General features: G+C 45.0%; 1 protein-coding gene across 1 annotated transcript in view; it reads left to right on the forward strand.

The window, feature by feature from the left end:
• Window positions 1–20,953, forward strand: part of Fkbp9 (FKBP prolyl isomerase 9) — a 49,860-nt gene extending 28,907 nt beyond the window's left edge. The window contains exons 6-10 of the mRNA XM_052720729.1: window positions 671–816; window positions 9,139–9,325; window positions 14,142–14,287; window positions 16,742–16,905; window positions 19,599–20,953. Of these exons, the coding sequence (XP_052576689.1) occupies window positions 671–816; window positions 9,139–9,325; window positions 14,142–14,287; window positions 16,742–16,905; window positions 19,599–19,775 (820 nt within the window). The 3' untranslated portion in view covers window positions 19,776–20,953. The remainder of the gene's footprint in view (window positions 1–670; window positions 817–9,138; window positions 9,326–14,141; window positions 14,288–16,741; window positions 16,906–19,598) is intronic.
• The last annotated feature ends 547 nt before the right edge of the window (window positions 20,954–21,500 follow it).

Below are 21,500 nucleotides of genomic sequence, written 5' to 3' on the forward strand. Positions count from 1 at the left end.
CTGTTTTCTCACTGGAAGTGTCTGCAGTGCTCAAGAGGGACTGGGCTTCATTAACTTGAAGTGTCACTTTTGTCTGCTAGAACGGCGCTGAGGGCACCAGGCTCAGTCCCAGTACTTCTAGAGAGTAGAATACTACCTCCCAAAACAATTACTATTAAAGGGAAGGCCCACTATGAAATTACAAGATAAACAGAACACAACCATTGTTTAAACATTAATTATTTTAGGAGGTTGGAAACATTGATAGTACTTTGTGTGCTCTTCTGTGGGTGTGAGTGGGAAGGGAAAAAGCAGAGGAAGATTATTAGTATTGAGTTGATAAAAAAAAAAAAAGATAGAGGAGAGAAATGTAAATACCAGGAACAAATAGGGAACTGGGAAGGAGATAGGCAACTCCCATCAGCTCTGTTGTGTGTGACTGTTTCTCACATTCCTGTTCCTTTTATAATGTGACCATACAAGTGGTAAGTACAATATGTTGTTTCTACAGGTGCTCACGTGTTCCGCATTCCAGGGGAGCATATTCTTGGGCTGTGTCCTCAGATTCTAAGGTTTAGCTGTTCTGGGGTGTGGTGGTGCCTATGGTCCTTTGGCATTGGGATTCTGAGTAATTTCCACAGCTGCTGTGGGTGTCCATTATGAATGACCTCATCTTTTCCTTCTTTCTTAGCTACTCACGGAACCACACCTTTGACACATACATTGGGCAGGGCTATGTGATTCCTGGGATGGATGAAGGCTTACTTGGTGTTTGCATTGGAGAGAGGCGAAGGATTGTGGTCCCTCCTCACCTGGGCTATGGAGAAGAAGGAAGAGGTGTGTATTACCTGCCCTCCTCACTAACTGGTTGCTTCCACGTTGCTCAGGTCAGCACTTCTAGAGACAAAACCAGGAAGCCAAATGCAGTATACGACTCCACCCCACTGATGGCTTTCATGTCCAGAGCTGCTTGGTTGCAGCTGTGCCCCCTACCCATTTTCCATTTCTTTCAGAAAAATTTAAAATCTACACCAGTGTTGAAAGGGTTGCACAGTAAATTCTACTTTGTTTCACCAATTGTTAACATTTTACTCTATCTGTCTGTGTGTCTATCTATGATTATTATATATTTATTTTTATTTTACATGTATGAGTATTTCACCTGTGTGTATGTAAGTGTGTACTATGTGTATGCCTCCTGAGGAGGCCAGGAGAAGACACTGGATCCCCTAGAACTAGAGTTAAAGTTAATGAGCTGCTGTGTGAGTGCTAGGAGCTGAACCTGGGTCCTCTGGAAGAGTAGCAGCCCATGTTCTCAACTGATGGGCCATCTCTCCAGCCCCAACATTTTACTATAGTTTAACTGCCTTTATATTTCTTCATTTATTTTAAATAAAGTGGTTGAAAGTAAGTGTAACTTTACTCCCCCCCTTAGTTTTTATTTTGCACACTAAGAAACGCCCCCCCCCCCCCCCCCATTTAACTACACAGTTCAGCAGCATTAGTGAATTTAGTGAGTTGTATAGCCAGCACCTTAACTCTAGGGACATTTTGTCACTTTAGGAGCAAACTTCCTTTAAAAAAATTGTAGAAATAGCTAAGTGTGGTGGCACAGACCTGCAGTCCCAACACTTTGGGGGTAGAAGCAGGAAGATCAGGAACATAGTTGTTCTTGGCTACATAAGGAATTTGAGGCTAACCTGAGCTAAATGGGACCTTGCTTCAAAAACAAAAACAAGCAAACAAACAAAACACTACAAAAAAAAAAAAAACCAGACAAAGTAGATGCAAATAATATATTTTATCTTTGGGACCAAAAAAATAGATAAATGATAGATAAATGAGACCTCCAGATCTCCCCAAATCACACCATGTGAAGTTAATGCTACTGTGATAGATGTTAGGGTCCTGGAGAAGCCCCGCAAAAGACTACCATCCATGTATGCAGTCAGCAAGAGGGTTATTATTCCAGCATGCTGGAGTCGACTATCCCACACAAAGGCAAATTGGGATGACCTAGAGAGGAGCCTGAAGACTCCTTTTAAGCACAGCCAAGGGAAGTTCGGTGATCTTTGCTATCATAGGCTTAAGGAAGTGGCAATCGTATTAGTATGATCTAATTGGCCAGGGCTAGTCAGGGGCTGGTTAAGGCTATAGTTTTTCCTTTTTGGGGCCGGCCTGGACAAGTCCCAGGCTTGGTCCTTATTTGATTATCTGCTGACTGTGGTTCAGGCCTGGCCTGGCCTGGCCTGGTACTGCGTATACCAGGCCTCCTCGTCCTTGCTGTCGTAGGTGTTGTTGGAGACTCATTGTCCTTTGTTCGTGGTTCTCTCAGAAACTACTTGTTCAGTCTCAGGAAATGGAAATTGAGGCTTGATTTCTGAGAGAAGACTGAGCAGCCTGTTATGGCATCTGTTTGGTCCCCTCAATAGGCATATTACATAAAATGTGTCCATGGATCTCTGAATATTTCCTTCTTAAAAGGGTATTTGCTGGTGTGACCTTGAAGGACCTTGAAGCAGGGATTGTGTTCTGGATTATCCAGATGGCCCTGAAATGCTTTGAGGGTCTTTGAGGGAGGCAGGATGCGAGCTGGATGAGAAGCTAAGTAAGCTTGGCTGAGACAGAGGCCGTGGCCATGGTCACTGATGCAGGTCGCCTTTGGTCAGGGTAGAAACAAGGGAACTCTCTCCTGAGGCCTCCAAAAGGAGCATATCCCCGGCCGGTGCCTTTAAATTATGCCTCTGACTTCCAGAGCTGAGTCTGTTTGCTTGTCCTCTTTCCCCGTCTCTTCCTGTCACCCCACCCCCATCTCTCTATCTTTCCTTCTCTTTTTCTTTTCCTTACAGTGATGGGCATGGAACCTAAGGCCATGTGCAGCCCGGGCAAGTGCTTCACTGCCGGCTTCATCCCCAGCTCAGTTTTTGTGATTTCAGGCCCCCAAATTTGAGGTAATTTCTTATCCCAGTAGTAGATATTTCTGTACATTTGGGTATATCTGTAAGTTAAAAAAAAGTGTATGTGCTCAGTATGGGATATGTGTCTATATTCATGGCTCTTGGGAGGTGGAGGCAGGAGAATTGAAAGTTCAAGTCCAACCTGGACTACGTAGGTAGGCCCTTTCTCAAAGACAGAGGGTAAGAATAAAGAAATATCTACCTATATTAATATACACTGAAAGAGATTATCTTTTCATCATACTGTGTTGTAATACCTCTCGTCACCCAGGTTGATGTGAACAGTTTTATATGTCAACAGGTATTTTTTGGTTGTGTACCTAGCCTTTAACAGCCAAGCCATCTCTCCAACCCGTCAACAGATACTTTTAATAGCTACCTAGTATTTAATATTTGAAATCATGTTTATATTTGTTTTTGTTATTGTGTTTTTTCCTCTTGCATTAGTTCTTGCTGACTTGCTTAGACTTCCTTAGGGATAATTGATGCAGTTTTTTTTTTAATCATGGTTTTATATTTTTTTGCTGCTGAAATTCTGGCTGTTCTCATTGGCTGAATATACTCACTTTTTAGCCCTCTTCTGATTTCTGTTCACATATAATATGGTTCTTGGGAGTTGGGAGATTTCCTCACAGAGGATCCAAGATGAATCAAGCTGATTGGAAGCTAGAGGGTACAACTGAGAAGCATTTTTTCCTCTCTGACTTAAATTCCTGATTTTCTGGGCCATAAAGGATCATACTTTAAGAAATCGGAGCTGGCAATGAATGCTGTAATCTCAACACTCAGGAAGCAGAGGCCGAGTTCGGAGACTTAGGAGTTGTAGGTCATGTTCAGTGTCTTAGTTACTTTCTATTCCCCTGATAAGACACCGTGACCATGGCAACTTGTAGAAGCGTTTATTTGGGGCTTACAGTTTCAGAGGGTTGGAGTTCATGACAGCAGAGCAAAGGCATAGTAATGCAAAAGCATGGTGGCATGAATAGCCAAGAGCTTAGCTCTGTAAGTAGGAGGCAGAAAGAGTTAACTAGGAATGGCATGGGCTTTTGAAACCTAGTGACTCACATCCTCCAACAAGGTCACATCTTCTAATCCTCAATCAGTTTCACCCACCTGGGACCAAGCATTCAGTATATGAGCCCACAGGGTCATTCTCATTCAAACCACTACACTCAGCTAATAGTGACTTTGAGGCCAGTCTGGGCTACATTAGAACCTCTTTTTTTTTTTTTTTTTTTTTTTGGTTTTTTGAGACAGGGTTTCTCTGTGTAGCTTTGCGCCTTTCCTGGAACTCACTTGGTAGCCCAGGCTGGCCTCAAACTCACAGAGATCCGCCTGGCTCTGCCTCCCGAGTGCTGGGATTAAAGGCGTGCACCACCACCGCCCGGCTAGAACCTCTTTAAAAAAAAAAAAAAAAGGAAAGAGAGAGATAGATACAGAGGAAGAGAGAAAAAAGATGAGGAAGAAGAAGAAAAGAAAAAAGATGAGGGATATACCTCAGTGGTAAAATGCTTGCCTAGCATACATGAGGCCCTGGGTTCAACCATCCATCATGAAATGAATGAATGAATGAATAAATAGTTAAAATAGGTCTTGCTTCATGTCCTGTTTAGTGTTTCGATACTACTGTTTTATCAGTGCCAGCCAGGTTTTAGTTCTGGTCAACCACACACAGAAGCAGATAGTTTGAGTATTCTTATTTCATTATGACTTGAAGAATAATCCTTCCTGTCTTTGAAAAAAGAACACACTGATGAAAACCATTTGCTTAAAGTGTTTTTTTCCTTTTGGCTCTCCATCAAGTATGAGACTGAGGTCTGCACAGACTTAAATGGGGCTCTGGGAAACCTCCAAAGAATCATAAATGTTATGAGCAAGAGGCTGCTCCATCCTGAATCCCATGTTGAAGTGTGAAACCCGGGTACTCTGGGGGGGTTACTGCCTCCGTGCTCTGGATTAGCACTTTTCTGCCTTGCTGTGTTCCTCAAGGACAGCTCTGGATTGTGGACACTTAGAGTGTTTGCAGCTCTGAAGTGCAGCTTTCTTTGTTAGAGAAGTGGTTTGCTGGGTAACTGTCTTTTAAGCACTTTTTAGGGAAAAAGAAAGTGAACAAAATAACTGCTGTTTTGCCCACTTGTGTCTGGGATTGTGTGTGTGTGTGTGTGTGTGTGTGTGTGTGTGTGTGTTGTAGATGTGTGCGTGCACATAGGTGTTTGTGCATGTGTGTGCACATTGGGTGGAGGCCTGAGGTTGACGTCAGGTGTCTTTTCTATTTTTTTCAGACTGAGTTTCTCTGAACCTGAAGATCATCCGTTTAGTTAGCTGACCAGCCAGTGAGCTTCAGCCTAGGGTTGCAGGCATGCAGTCTGTGCCCAGAGGTTTACATATTCTGGGGATCGGAATTCAGCCTATCATGCTTGTGTGGCAGACACTTTGCTGACTGAGCTATGTCCCCAAACCCTCTGGGACTTCTTGCACAAAAGCTCATGGAAAACTGAAAACAGTTGTGGACACTGTTACTATAATAAGGCTTGTCATAGAAACTTGAGGACCAGACATTTGATCCTTAATATTCACACAAAACAGCCAGATATGGTGGTTTTGGTGTATACACTGAGGAGGCAGAGACAGATGGATCCCTGGGGCTCCCTGAGTGAGCCCAGATGATTTGTTGAGTTCCTGAACAGTGGGAGACCATGTCTTAAAAAGAAAAAGCAAGAAAGAAAAGTGGACAGTGCTCATGGAACAACACCAGAATTTGCCCGCTGGCCTGTATACTTGTGCATATATACTTACACACACATGACCGTGCACGAAAGAAAGTGTTACTGTAACCACTGTTTAGGTAAGATAGTAAGACCCATAAAAGTTGAGCACTTTGCTTAAGGCCACAGAATGGAGCCACAGTTAGACCCACAGCTTTCTAATGTGTCTGTGTCAGAGGACAAGTTCCCATTAGGCAGTGACTTGTTGGTTTCCATATGTTGTGAACTGAGAACTCAAACCAGAAGTTCCAGAGATCTCAAGGGGAATTAGTAACTACCAGGAAGTGGAAGAGTGTTCTGCTGGGCCAGGCAGCCTGCTAACAGCCTTTGTGTCTGCCTTGCTGGCTCTTGGGGGGGCTCAAGACTAATCCTTAGGGTTCAAGGTCTATTCTCTGGTTTTATAGGTGAAGAAACTCCATTTAGATGCACTGAGTAATTTCATGACCATGTTCTGCTTAGTTGTTGGGAACTCATCACAGAGTAAGAGAAACAATAACTCCCCGCCCACACAGAACCTAGATCCTCATTGACACCCTCACTGGAATGTTTGTGTCTCTGAGTTAACTGGGCACCTGGGAGACTGAACCACACCAGCTTCCTAGAAGCTGACAAGCAAGCCTACTGTTAATACAATACTCACTGAGTGGGTGTGAGTCTGTCTCTCGGCTGACAAGATGTTTGTGTCAAAGAAGTTGACTTAGTCATCAGCAGAGTGCTTGGCAGACTAGTAGCAGATCCTGGGAATGTGCTGGTCTGGGACCTATTCTGTTTTCTCCTGTAGAAGGCTGTAGAAGTGCATCATGAAGGGGGCATTTTATTTACATTAATCAAGTTTAGTACCTTGCTGAGAAATGTTAGTCAACCACATGCCATTAACATAGTCTTTCTTTCTTTTGTTTTTTTGAAAGTGTCTCACTGTGTATCCTTGTGGCCTGGAACTTGCTAAGCAGACCAGGCTGACCTAGAATTCACAGAGATCTGCCTGCCTCCTGGGTTCTGGGGTTAAAGGCATGTACCACCATGCCCAGCCATAGTTTTTCTTAAACATAGTCACCCAGGAAAAGAAATCCCTGGTCCTTCTCAAGCCAGAGGTTCTTGAATGTTGGTGCAGCTGAGAATCACTTGTGGTGTACAGGGGGTTGAGTGGCAATGGGCCAGTTCTCAACCTTGTTCTCCATCCAGACAACATTGAGACCACCCTTAAAGCCCCAGAATAAGGCCGAGGCACTGACATTTTAAGTTTTCTTTTTGAGACAGGGTCTGTCTATGTAGCCCAGGATGACTCAAGAACTCAGAATTCTTCTGCCTCAGCCTTCCTGCTGCTGCTGACATTATTTTTAAGGCTTTTATGTGATTTTTTTTTTCAGTATACCTTTTTTTTTTTGGTATTCTTCAGTGGTGGAGAATTACATTATTTGATTTTTTTTAACTGTCATAAACACACAGACATGAACATATGAGCAACATTTTTACACCCCCCCTTTTTTTTGAGACAGGGTCTTACTGTGTAACATTGGCTGGCTTGGGGCTTGGGATTTTTAATTTAGATCAGGGTGGCCTTAAACTTATTTCTCTTCTTGCTTTTGTCTCCCAAGTTCTGGGAGTAAACAGATTGTGGTTCATGTCTTTCCCATTTGAACCATTTTTAAGCTTACAATTCAGAGAAATTAAGTATATTCACAATATTATTCGAGTTGTTGGGGTCAAAGCCTGGGCTCAGGAAGCCCTAAGAAGTTCGGTTCAGGCTCATCCCCGATGTACCAAGGAGAGAGGTAATAATAAATAATTCATCACTTCCCTGATGAAGAGCAGAGAAATGTCATTGACTCAGAGTGGTCACTCTGGACAGATGAAGTAGTCTGATAACCCCTTCCCACACATCCATCTTCAGTGAAATGAGGGGGAGAGGTACGTGTAACTGAGCAGTCCTGGTCAAGATGTGGTCCTGCCCATCACTGACTTCTAACTGCCTTGGCTACAGCCTCACGATTTTTTATTATTAACTTTATCAATAGCTGTCCTGAAGAGCCACCTGGCCTGGAAGGCTGATTCAGGGATCCTTTATAGACTGGTGGCTGCCTCACAAGTGGAGGTTTGTAGTCTGTGGACAGATGCCCACAGAGAGATCCTGACCCTAACTGGAGTCTCCTCACCAAGCCAAGAGATGCTGATCTCAAAAACAAAGGTCATTACCCTTTACCCTGTTCTTATTACCTTGGAGTTAACTGCCCAGAGGCCATCTGGCCAGTGACCAAACTCATGGCTGATAATAAAAGAAGCTACTTTACCTAACAACTATGAAAAGCAAGGTCTGAGTGAAGTTAAATAGGGAGCTGGCTGGAGGTCTGCTCTCAATGCTTGGCTTCAGTTTTGTGCTGTTTTTAAAAGATTTATTTCTTTCATATTTGGGAGTGTTTGCTTGCATGCATGTATGTGTGCCACATGTGTGAAATGCCTATGAAGTCTGGAACCAGAGTTGTAGATGGATGTGAGCCACTATGTGAGTGCTGGAAATGGAACCCAGGTCCTCTTCTAAAGCAACAAGTGCTCTTAACTGCTAAGCCATCTCTCTTATCCCTGCTCAGCTTTGGTGTTAAAGCTTACCACTTAGTGGTTTTTAGTGTATTTACACTGCGGGTGCAGACCTTTGACAAGACCTGTTACAAAAGCCCAAACCAAAAAAACCCACAAACACAACAACAACAGCCACAGATGCGAATATCTTTGTCTTATTATAAAGCACAAATTTCTCTATAACTCTTAACTTTGGGCAAACCTCAAATTATGAACTAGTTTCCCCATAAGATAAGATTATGACAAGTATTAACTAATATATATAAGTAATAGGTGGTTATTGAATACCAGGCACTCATCCAAGTTCTTTATACTCTGATTATGCCCATCCTGTGTGGAACAAGCTGGATGCATTGTAGACACTTTCTGACTCTTGGTACACTAACATAAGGGGTACAGTCTGTTTTCATTTTATGAAGTTTTTGATAGCTTTGCTTTTCTTGAGTAGTAGGTTGGACACTGACCTACTATTATTCTACAGTTCATTTCCCATGCTGCCTCTTCCGTTGGGACAGGGCAAGCCTTCAGTTGCATAGGCATGAGTTTCCTGATCTGCGTTTCACTTAGCCATGCCTCTTTTCATGCTTAATAACTGGGGCAGTGGGTTTGTCTTAAATTTGGATTCAAAGTGTACTCATAATTAGTTTCATGACTCCTATCAACTGTGCCTCAGTTTCCTCAAGGGCAAAATGAAGATTAGATTACTTCTGACATTCCTTTCGGCTTCTTTTTTTCCTAGTGCCCCTGTGATTTCATGCCTGGATCCCTGTGTTCCTTGCCAGGACACACCTGCTGGTCCTGGGGAGGCGAGTGTGCCGTGATTTGGTGGGCTTGTTCATTGATTCCCTGTGTCTCCCCTTCAGGGAACATTCCTGGCTCAGCTGTGCTGGTGTTTGACATCCATGTGATTGACTTCCACAACCCTTCGGATTCCATCAGCATCACTTCCCACTACAAGCCTCCTGATTGCTCGGTGCTGAGTAAGAAGGGGGATTACCTGAAATACCACTACAATGCCTCACTCCTGGATGGGACTCTGCTGGACTCCACGTAAGGGTACCTGGGAACCAGATGTGGAGGGAGCTTTTGATAGTAGTTTTCACTGTCTTCCCCTCTTCGTCAGACACTGGGTAGGGGTTGCTTGGTCCAACCCTCCTTAATGTGTAGTGTAAGCCTTCTCAGTGCTCAGTGAATAATTCTGAGAGTTTCGTACCAAAGATCTTCTTGGCTCTAGACTGTTTCTTACCTGGTAGAACTCTCAAAGTCACATCTATATTTAATAACTAAGTCCTTGGAGCCAGATGTAGTGACATTGACCTGTAATTCTATTGCTTGGAAAGCTGCAATAGGAGACAGAAGGTTAAAGGCAAACACAGATGCATACTGAGGCCCTTGAGTAAGTGTTGTTTTTATATAAGATGTTCTATTTACCAATAAAGACCCGGGAGTCAGATGTTGGGGTGAAAACCTGCTAGATCAGAGAATCTGCGAAGCAACCAGCTGACCTTCCTTTTTGGCTGGAGATCCAGCAAGAGAACATCTCTCTACCCATCTCAAACCAGAAAGGCCTGTAAATTTCTAAGTCCCTCCTCACTTCTTCCTGTGCATCCTTCTGTCTTCCTGGGTCCTCTGTACTCTCTATGGCTAATTCTTGTCAACTAGTCACTGGCCGTGCCCCCAAAGCCAAGGTTAATTTTATGAACACAGTCTTGGAGTTTCACAGTGTGATCAAATGTCCCGCAAGTAAGAACTAGTGTTGGGGTCTGATGCACAGGGCTTTCTTTGTCCTAGTCTGTTACAGAAACTGTGACCTCACTGGAGTCCCACCCTGCACAGTGGCACAGGCTACAGACTGCATGGTCTCTTTGCTGGCGAACATTTGTTGCTACTTACATGTCCTTCTTGTTCTCAAAACCATCCCTAAATTCCTGGGAGGAATTGAATTTCCTGCTTCTTCAGTCTCCTAACACTATTTGTATTTTTCATCCCCTGGCTTTAAGTTATTTTTGTGTCTGTTATGATCTGAGTACTGTAGGGATACGTGGTTTGCTTATTGATATTTTTTCTTTTGTGTACCCAGTATCTGTAACACAAAAGGATCATTTTATAAATGTTAGGTGATAGAAATAAACCTGAAAATAATAAAATGGCGTAAAAACAGGTTTGCTTACTGTGACTCTGAGTCTCAAGTGAATCTAGAAGTTCAGCCGGTCTCCTCTCTGGGAAAGGACCATTGTCAGACTTTATATTTCTGTAGAAGAACATCTACTTTTGTGCTGAGCCTGATTCAGATCCCTGAGTTCCAGAAAGGGTTTCTGGATTCAGATCCCAGAAAGGGCTTCCTTTGTGTAAGTAAGGGCCACTGTTTATTCTGGGCATGGAGGTGCCTCTCTTTTACCTGTCCTTCAGCCTTCTAGCTCTGATAGTCTGGTTTTGGACTATGAGGTCCTGCATGCTGACACATTCAATGTTATTTCATCAAATCTAAAATTCATTCATTGTTGGAGATGCTATTTTATGAATCTCTAAGAACACAAAAGTGTTTTGCCAGGAAGCAATGATGCTCTGTCCGTCATAATCACAGAGATGCTAAGATGTATGTGTGTGTGTGTGGGAAGTCCACAGTTTAGAATTGATGAAATATATCCTTAACTTTGGTGGCCCTGATTCACATAGATCTGGCCTACAACAGGCCTTGCAGAGTAATTTCGGCCAGTGGTTGTGGAAGTATTCAGAGGTAGTGGGAGTGACTAGTGGCCCAGAAGGTTAGCACAGTGGAAGTCCCTGCTACCGCCCCTGCTCTACTGTTCAGACCGAGCAAAGGGGAGTGAGGGTGAGAGATGAAGGACTGCTTCCTCGTTGGTACAGGATGCGCTTCTGTGGCCGGAGATCAGACTTCCCGCTCTCTGATGTGTTGGGTGGAATCACCATATTCTTACTGAGTGGGAACCACAGGATTCAGGGAGCCTTTTTTTTTTTTTTCAAGATTTATTTATTTTTTATGTATACAGGGTTCTGTCTGCATGTATGCTTCTTTTCAAGAGAAACTTTACTTTGTGCCTCCACAGTCATTTGTGTTACATGTAAATCCACAGGCAAGAGCAGTGGCCACACATCCTTCCTGGTCTCTTTAGTGTGTGACATTACAAAGAAAGGAATTATGGGAAGGCAGGCAGGCACCTGCCTTCCTGGTGCCACCTTAAACCTTTCCTGGGTACAACAGATACAACCACTTCACTGGTGTAGGTGCGTGTTAGGGTTTCTGTTGCTGTGCTGAAACACCATGACCAAAGCAACGTGGGGAGGAAAGGGCTTATTTGGCTTACACTTTCTGTATCGCTGTCCATCACTGAAGAAAGTCAGGACAGGAACTCAAACAGGGCAGGGACCTGGAGGCAGGAGCTGATGCAGAGGCCATTTGAGGGGGACTCTGCAGGTGTCCAGGCAGGGAAGTGAACTACGGAGAGAGATGAGAATGAAAACTCGTTCAGATTGACTTTGCCACCCTGGATCCAGACTCCAGGGAGTCTGATATTAGGCTATTTATTCCCAACTAATTTAAACACAGTGTAATCTGGGAAAAAAGTTTTCCTGGTATAATACAATCCCTGGTGCGCAAGGAAGCATAATTACATAGAAACTTGATTCAGGGTACATGCCATTTTTTCCAAGAAGATGGTTCTAGAGATAGGCTACCTGTAGTAGCTTAAAGACCTAAGGAAGGTTCTGGCCTCGTCTTGGTCATATAGATAGTGTAGAGGTCATTTGGGCTATTAGCCACTTCTGGCCCTGTTTGTGGGAGCTTGGGGGAGCCCCTGGCTATACAGATAATATAAGGGTCATTTAGACTATTAGGTGTCTCCAGTCCTGGTTGTGGGAGCTTGGGGAGTTCCTAGCTGTAAGGGTCATTTAGATTACTAGCCACCTTCCAGTCCTGGTTGTAGGAACTTTGTATGGCCTGGCCCAACAGATAATGCAGATCACCAGGCTATTAATCACTTCACAGCTTTCTGGAAAAACAGGTTATACATCCTTCCCTTTGAAAGAACAGCCCTGGGTGCTTAACATTCCTAGGTTCCCTGGAAATCTGTGGGCACAAAGACCTTCATGTTCCCAACAGCCAAGGTGGAGGGGTGCTGTTTACAGGCTTGCTTCAGCCTGCTTTCTTATAGAACCCAAGACCACCGTCCCAGGGATGGCACCACCCACCATGGGCTGGACCCTCTCCCATCATTCACTAATTAAGAAAATGCCTTATAGGTTTGTTTGCAACTAGATCTTATGGAGGTATTTTCTCAATTGAGGTTCCCTCCTCTCAGCTGACTTTAGCTTGTATCAAATTGACATAAAACTAGGTAGCACAATGCTGCTTCCAGGAAACATGGAAATCCCAATGAGAGACTGGGCAGAGAGCCAGAGAGCTAAGGAGACTCATGACAGGAAGCAGGAAGCCTGGGGGTGGGAGAACACAGAGGAATGAGGATGGTGTTTAACAATCCCACAGAATAAGTAAACAAAAATAAAAAGACCCCAGAGAAAAGAAGTAATGGAGTTGTTTGCTTAGAGGATCCTCTTAATGTCTGTGTATTTCAATTGGGCATTTGTTACGGGGTAAGCAAGGTCTTGGCTGTTCTGCAAGCCGCAGAGACCTGTACTGCTTCCTGCTGGGACCTGGAGAGAGGCAGCATGGAGATTCTGGTTGCTAAGAAAAGCTGACAGCCAGTGGGTCAGAGGTGGCTCCTCTGCAGGCCCCTCCTGAGGACATCCTGTGTCTGTGCTGGCTTTGTCATTTTCTTCCTAGGTAGGGAAAACACAGGGTCTTCCTGAGTTTGCTGGGTTCTGAACATCAGCTGGTCTGGGAAGGAGGGAAGGAAGCGGCGGTCCTGGCCTGTGGAGGCTGGGAGGCCCAGGAGACTGTAACCCTAAGGAGACATCTGCTCCTTGTCACCATCTGGTGATGGGCACCAAGGGATTGAAGAACATACTAGCTGTTGTTTGCCCTTTTGGAAATGGTAGGAGTGCTGTTGGTTTTGAAGTAGTAGATTGACTTTCAGTCATGCCTGAGGCTGTGGGGCCCACTTCTTAGCTGGGTCTCCAGGATCCCTGAACTTTGTGGTTAACGAAATTCTCAGTGGGATCTGTGGAGTTGGAGACGGCACAGACCGCAGTGCCTCACACCCCTTTCTTTGCTTTCCACCATGTCAAGCGTATTTATTATTGACTGTTATTATCTCTACATTATAGATAGAGAAACCAAGGCTACATTTCCCAGGTCAAATGAAATGGCAGAGCCAGGATTCTTTCGGGTGCTCTGAACGGCTGGGCCACCTCCCTCGTCCACAACCAGGAGTCTGCCTCAGGCTTTGAATCTAAAAGCCATGTTCCTAAGGTTCTTGCCTCAATGCTAGCACTTTTGAGGTCATCCTGGACTACATGGTGATTTCAAGGCCATCCTGGGCTATATAGTGTTTCTAAATAAATCAGTAATAAATACAGTAAAATGCAGGCTCCTAACTACACCATGCGTACTATACTCTTATAAAATGCCTGTTTAGATACAAAGAACTTACTCCTAGGAGCCGCTGGAGAGCCAGTTGTTGCCAGGAATGTATCCATGTAGCTTCATTTTTACCAGCACTCCTGTAGGCTCCCCCATCGCAGTGAGATCCCAAACCTGCGTGCTCCTGTGCTGTGGAACAGCCATTTTGTCTTGATTTTCACGCCTTTGTCAGTTTAGAAACGGGCAGGCTGGTTGTTTTGCAGCGTGTCTCGCTGTGGGTCTCTCTGACATTTCTTCAGAACTGTACTCGTTGAGCAGAATACCCTCCACCACCATTGATAGGCACTCATTTCTTCCCTTTTTTAGGTGGAACTTAGGCAAAACTTATAACATTGTGTTGGGATCTGGACAAGTCGTGCTGGGGATGGACATGGGTCTCAGAGAAATGTGCGTGGGAGAAAAGCGAACAGTGATCATTCCACCCCACCTGGGCTATGGAGAGGCCGGTGTAGGTAAGTGACGGTGTTCAGGAGTGCTGGGAAATTCCCGTTGGGCTTTTGGCACCATAAGTAGAGCTATAGCAGGATTCTTCATGTTAAAACCAAAGGGTTGACGGGTTTTGTGGTTTTTGTTTTTTTTTCTTTTTTTAAGTTTTGAGCATTTTTGTTTAAAGACCCTGTGAATTTTGTTTAAAGACTCCTGCCACTGCCCTGTGATGGCCTTGAGAAAGATCAAGCTTCAGGCAAGCATACCACTGGTTTGCAGGTTCATCTGCCAGGCCCGAAAGGAGGGCTTTGGGTGATCTGGGGTCAGGCTGCCTGCTTCTGTTGAACTGTTACCTGGGCCAGGTTGCATGCTGAAGGCCATTGCTGTTCATTGCTCTGTAGCCTGTAAGTCAAGGAAGATGCTGTATGCTAGAGATTGCTTTTGAGTTCTGGGAAAGCCAGCCGCTGCACCCTTCAGGGGTGACGACACTCTTCTTTATTATTTTGTGATTCCAGAATACTCCTTTACAGTGTTTTTACAGTGCTGACAGCTGGCGCCGAAGGGTGCCAGTTTGTAAAAGTGATTGGCATGCTGGGTTGATTTTCTTTTTCATAAAAACAAAAACTTTAAGAAAATCTACCAAGTGCTGTCTGCTCCTCTCACTTATCCCAGGAGAAGTGCTTCAGACAATTTGTGTGTGTCCTTTAAGACTTTCCTCAACGACGTATAATTACATTATACACTGTATGTAAAATATAATTTGGTGGAAAAGCTTGTGCTCGACATGCATGAGGCCCTGGATTTAATCTCCAACACCAAAAATAAAAACAAATTTCAAAAATATAATCTATAATAATTATAGTACTTATTTTTAATAGATGCAGTACTTCCTTTGAGTCTTCTTGACCTTGAATTGTGTATCATTTCCAGGCATTGTTATTGTCCTTAAAGTTCTGCTATTAAATTGATCCTAAAATTCTTTAATTGGGGTTGGGAGTGTATTTCAGTGATAAGAGTGCTGGCTGGACATGTGTGGGGCCCTGGCTTGATCTCCGGCACCTCAAAGGAGAAAAAGGTTCTGTAGGTGTTGTTCCCTATCAGTGGCTTACAGATGTTTTGTTTTCACCAAAAAGTAAAGCGAGACATACTTTTTTCCCCCTATGGTTTTTACTGTTTTGGTTTTCTGAAGCAGCATTTTACTATGTAGCCCAGGCCGGCCTCAAACTTTGAGTCTTCTTACCCCAGCCTGATAAGAGCCAGGATTATAGGCATGGGCCCACATACCTGGCCCAAGAATTCCATGCTGTCTTTCATTTTCTATTCCACACAAACTTAGAATTGATTCATTTATGTGTGTGCATGTTTGTGTGGGTCGCGTGTGTTTGGGAGTGCACGTGTGTGTGTATGTGTGGGGCCAGAAGGCCATTCTGAGTGTCTTTTCTTAGGTGCCATCCACATTGGTTGAAACAGGGTCTCACACTGGCCTGGGACTTAAGTGAGCCAGGCTGGCTGGGCTTAGGGATCTGCCTGTCTCTGCCTCTCCCCAGCTTCCTCAGTGCTGGGGTTATGAGTGTGTGCTACTGTGCCTTGCTTAAATGTTTTGTTTAACTTGCATTGATTGATTGATTGTGTGTATGTGTGCATGTGTATGTGTGGAGGTTTTGTGTGTATGTGTGCATGTGTATGTGTGGAGGTTTTGTGTGTATGTGTGCATGTGTATGTGTGGAGGTTTTGTGTGTATGTGTGCATGTGTATGTGTGGAGGTTTTGTGTGTATGTGTGCATGTGTATGTGTGGAGGTTTTGTGTGTATGTGTGCATGTGTATGTGTGGAGGTTTTGTGTGTATGTGTGCATGTGTATGTGTGGAGGTTTTGTGTGTATGTGTGCATGTGTATGTGTGGAGGTTTTGTGTGTATGTGTGCATGTGTATGTGTGGAGGTTTTGTGTGTATGTGTGCATGTGTATGTGTGGAGGTTTTGTGTGTATGTGTGCATGTGTATGTGTGGAGGTTTTGTGTGTATGTGTGCATGTGTATGTGTGGAGGTCAGAAGTCAGTCTGTGGCATAAGTTTTCTCCTACCATGTTGGTCCTGGGAATCTTACTCTGGTTTTGTGGGAGACACCTTTTTTTGCTGAGCCATTTTGCCTGCCCATGCCTGACGTGGGTAATGGGAACCAAACCCAGGCTAACTTCCCAGCTTCTACATTTAGTTTGCATATAAACTGAGACCCAGGTTTCATGAAATGACACGCACCCTTCCTGTCTGGGATATTCAGGGATCTAGTTTATTTCATTCCTTTAAGAAAATATCTGGTCATCTTCCTTTAAGCTGATCTCATGCTTCTATGAGGGGGCACCAGCAACAGCTGGAATTAGTAGCCTCCTTGGGTGTGGCAGCTGGAGACTGGGGAGGGCAGCACAGCTGGATGGTCCCAACCACTGGCCTGTGGGTTAACGCCATGTTCTACTTTGTTGACTAGATGGAGAGGTGCCTGGCAGTGCCGTCCTAGTGTTTGACATTGAACTGCTGGAGCTCGTGGCTGGCCTTCCGGAGGGGTACATGTTCATATGGAATGGCGAAGTGTCTCCCAACCTCTTTGAAGAAATCGACAAGGATGGCAATGGGGAAGTCCTCCTGGAGGAGGTAAATGGCCCTTTAGGAGTTGTTCAGGGGCCTTCTCGGGGCAGGAGTCCATTCAGTGTGCCCAGGACAGAGCTGGCTATGCAGATCTCTTGTGATGGTGGGAACTAGCACATGTATGTACCAAGGGCGTTTATACACATTCCCCCACACAGGAACAGAGCTCCTGAGAGATGGAGGGATGTCTCAAACACACAGATCTGGATTCAGTTTCCAGTCACTGGGTGCTCACTGCAGGTCTGCCTGGACACGTGTTCTCCAGCTCCACCCTCACAACAGCCATGTAAAAGGCATGCTTATGTTTTAGAACAGTGGTTCTCAACCTGTAGGTTGCGACCCCTACAGAGTCTTCATATCAGAGATCCTGCATATCAGATATTCACATCATGATTCATAGCAGTAGCAAAATTACAGTTGTGAAGTCTCAACAAAATAATCTTATGGTTGATTGTTATGTCACCACAACATGAGGAACTGTATTCAAGAGGCACAGCCTTAGGAAGGTTGAGAACCACTGGTTTAGAAGAACCTGCAGAGAAAGAAGTGGCCCATGGAAGGTCTCAGCTGTCCAGTGTTTGAGCCAGGGTCACATCTTCATAGTGGAGTCTTTTGTGCTGTCACGGTGCATTGAGTTAGAGCTCATGGCTTACTCCGCTCAAGCCCACGCTCTAGCCTTAACTTTGTCGTTCTCCACCATCGGCTTTTCCTGGACCTGGAACGTTCCTTTTATCTTTTGCTCCCTTTTCTTGTTGTTGTTTGGTTTTTTGTTTGTTTGTTTGTTTTATTATTATATGCATTCCTTTTTTATTTGTTCTTCTGAGATGAGGTTTTGCTCTGTAGCTGAGGCTGCCCTTGACCTCATGGTCTTCCTGTCTCAGCCTCCTGAGTGCTGGAAATATAGGTAGGCACCATTGTTCCTGGATTTATTTTGCTTTTATAAGATGGGTTCTTCCTCTCTTGCCCAGGCTAGCCCTGGATTCGTGAGTTCAAACTATCTTCCTTCTAAGTAGTGGGGACTTGAGTTTTCCACAGTGATCAGCTTTTCATTCTTTATTTTCATTTTATGTGTATGGATGTTTTGCCTGCATGTATGTCTGTAGCACATGCATGTGGGCTAGAGAGGGTATCAGATCCCCTGGGATTGGAGTTACAGGTGGTTGGGAGCCACCATGTGGGTGCTGGAAGTCAAATCCAGGTCCTCTAAAAGAGTAGCCAGTGCTCTGAAGCACTGAGTCATCTCTCCTGCCCCATCCATTCTTTTTTTAAAGCCACGCTTGTTAAGCCTTTGTACCTCCAGGCCACGGACCGTGGTCCCGCCTCTTGAGCATGTGCTGATGGGCACTCCTGCAGGACCCTCTTTTGCTCCCATCATGCCTCCTTGTTGGCAGTTCCTTCTCAGACCTCTTCTCTGCTGTGTCTTCCTGTGGGAGGGTGTCAGGCTAGACCCTGGACTATGCTCCTTCTTCTCTCTGCCTTCCTCCTGTCCTGGCACTACCATGTCCCTTGGCTTCATGCCCTCCTCAAGTCTTCCAGATTTGGAGCTTCAGCCCTGGCCTATCTCCCCACTTCGCATTCATATATCCAACTTCCTGCTTTACTTCTTCATTTATTGAACCTTGATCCTTGTCCTAACCCCACCCTAAGCCTGCCTCACCCCGAGCTTCTCCATGACAGTCACTCACAGCTCCTTCCTTCTGAGAACTGCAGAGGCCCATCTCCAAGGCCTTTCTGTGGCTGTCAGGGCCCTCTCCATCTGCTGGCTGCCACCTCCTCACCAGCTACTCTCTGTGTTTGTGGTCCAGTATATGTTCTGAGAACCCACCAGGCAGGCTTCCTCCCGGGGCCTCTGAACCAACTAACTGCTCTCTATGCTTAGAACAGACTCATCCCAGACAACTATTTGGCTCGTTCCCCGACTTCTGTTAAGTCTTTGCACAAGTCTCCCTGACCTCAGAGGTTCTACCCTGACCACCAAATTCACTGCTTCAGCTCACTCTCCCTGCTTAACCTTCCCTTGCTTTCTCTCTCCACCCTCTCTTTGTAAGTTAAAGTGTAATTTACTTATTATATTCATGTAGAATATCAATATCACAAGGGCAGTTCTGTTTATGACGTGTCCCGTGAATTTAGAACGGTGCTTGGCACATGGTAGATGCTGGTAGGGTTTTATTGTGAACGAGTGAATGTGTGCATACAGCACATCCACTGTTTTTGGAGAGGTCAGCCTCAGGTGGGAAGCTAACACTGTTCAGGTGCCTGAAGCTGGATACCTGGACCCTAAGGACTTGAGGTCCTTTAGGTAAGGGATTTAAAAACAGTTAAATATTATCTTTATTTTTTAAATTATGTGTATGTATGTGTGGGGATATGTGTATGTACGTAACAGGTGCCAGAGGAGCCCAGAAGAGAGCATCAGATCCCGTGGGGCTGGAGTTCCAGGTGGTTGTGAACTACCCAACGTGAGTGCTGGGAACTAAGTGCTCTTAACTGCGGAGCCATCTCTGCAGCCCCTAGTCCAGGGACTTTCACCCGCATCTCGGGGAGGAATCCCAGGTCATGTAGCCGTCAAGAACAACTTGGTTTGGAAAGACAGACTCTTATTTCACAGTCCCCTCGATTTAATGCCACAACAGTTCAGGCTTGGTTGTGCATTCTCAGCTCTGCTATTTCTCACATGTGTCCTGTCTCCTTTCCAGTTCTCAGAGTACATTCATGCCCAAGTGGCCTCAGGCAAAGGGAAGCTGGCTCCCGGCTTTAATGCTGAAATGATCGTGAAGAACATGTTCACCAACCAGGACCGGAATGGAGATGGGAAGGTCATGGCCGAGGAATTTAAACTCAAGGACCAGGAAGCCAAACATGATGAACTGTAAGCCTGACACGAACCAGTTTGTGCCAAGGAGTGCATGACACCAAGTGACCTGTCATGGCAGAGCATGCTGTCAAGGTGTGAAGGTTTCTAGGAAGGTATGACGTTAGCAAGTAGTAGGTGGGCCGTGTAGTACCTGGTGCATACATTGGGGTGGGTTGATGTCTGTGGTGAGAACTTGGGCAGATTTCAAGTGATAGTAAATAGAATCTGTGCAGAGGGCCTTGACAATGGGGAAGTCTGCGCTGCCAAACTGTATTTATGGGTCTTCTGGGAAGTTGTGTTACTAAAGGAACATTATTTCATAGAAGGCATAGCTGTTATGGAGGAAACAGAAGTGCCAGGTGTCTACCTAAAGAGAATTATTTTTTTTAATCTTGCTGGTGTCTTAAAAAAGGGTTCACTATATGGGCAGCAAGAGAGCATAAATGCTCCTGCAAGGTTCCCTGACAGCAGCAAGTGCTCTTCTTAGTGCCCTGCACAAGCTCTGGTGATACCAGGCCCTGTGCACCACCCATGCAAATCCCCATTTCATGCTTTTCCAGTTCACGCCCTACACTGGCCGCTCTCTACTTGGTAGTGTAACTTGAAGGTTTAACAGGAGCTTCCTGGATAGAAAAACACACAGACCAGGTGGAAGCTGTCTTAGCCCACGAGTAGAGGATTTGGCCTGTTTTTGCTCTGTAGGAGTCTTTGCTTGGCTCTTCCTTACCTTTGTGACACCGTCCCATAGGGCTCTCTCTCCACTCTCCTTTCCTTCGGTTAGATAGATCCATGTAGGGCTGACGCTGGGTCTCACTGCTCAGCCAACAGAAAATTCTACTGTGACTAAAGTGGACGTGTTATCCCAACAAATGAAGATGACATTTTTCTGCCACTCATTTGTGTCTTGGAGGGCAATTTGAGGTCTCCTGCTGTAGCAAAGTACTAACATTGTTCAGGCCAGACCGTTCCCACGCCATGTGGCAGCCATGTTCCTGCCTTATGTCCTGTTCCCAAGTGGTGTTGGCACTTACCCTGAAGTAATCAAGGTTTTTCCTTTTGAAATGGCTTTTTGAACAAATTGAAACTGTTTTGTACTGATGTTGCCCCGAGATAGTTCATGCAAATGCTGTGCACTTGTTCAATGGAATTAATGTTGGAAACCTGACTTTTTTTTCTGATATAAAATGTTGAATCTTATCATCTGGCTTTGTGGTATTTTATTTGAAAATGGAGAGGATTTTATGAGAATGCAGTCTGTGGTCAGTCCAACCCCCTCGACAAAAACCCGACAGGACAGCATTGCATTTTTTACAGAGCACTGTGTGGGACACTGGGACATCTATGGTGTGTGTGTGTGTGTCCTGACAGGAAACACACTAGATAAACTGTGGAAAGGACTGTTTACAGGTGTGTGGGCAGGGCCCACAGGAGCAGAAAATGGTGAGATACTGTGAAGATAGGTTGCCTAGCAACAGCTGGAGTCTGTTTGCCACTCCTGGGCCTGGAGGTTAAGGTGAATCAAGTGAAGAATGAGAGGCATCATCTCTTCTCACCCTCCTGTCTAGTGCCTGCCCTTGGCTCCCATCAGGTGAACCCCTACTTAAGCCAGAAGGAGAGGACCTCAGGGACTGGGTTTCTCAATGGTGGGCCTCATGGAGTGGGCAATTTGTGAAGAGTGAAGTTTGGGGCGATGACTCAGGTGGCAAGGTTCTTGCCATGCAAGAGAATCCGATTTGATTCCGAG

The sequence above is a fragment of the Peromyscus californicus genome, unplaced genomic scaffold (genome assembly GCF_007827085.1).
Source record: "Peromyscus californicus insignis strain IS unplaced genomic scaffold, ASM782708v3 Scaffold_6__1_contigs__length_162567912, whole genome shotgun sequence".
NCBI lineage: Eukaryota > Metazoa > Chordata > Mammalia > Rodentia > Cricetidae > Peromyscus > Peromyscus californicus.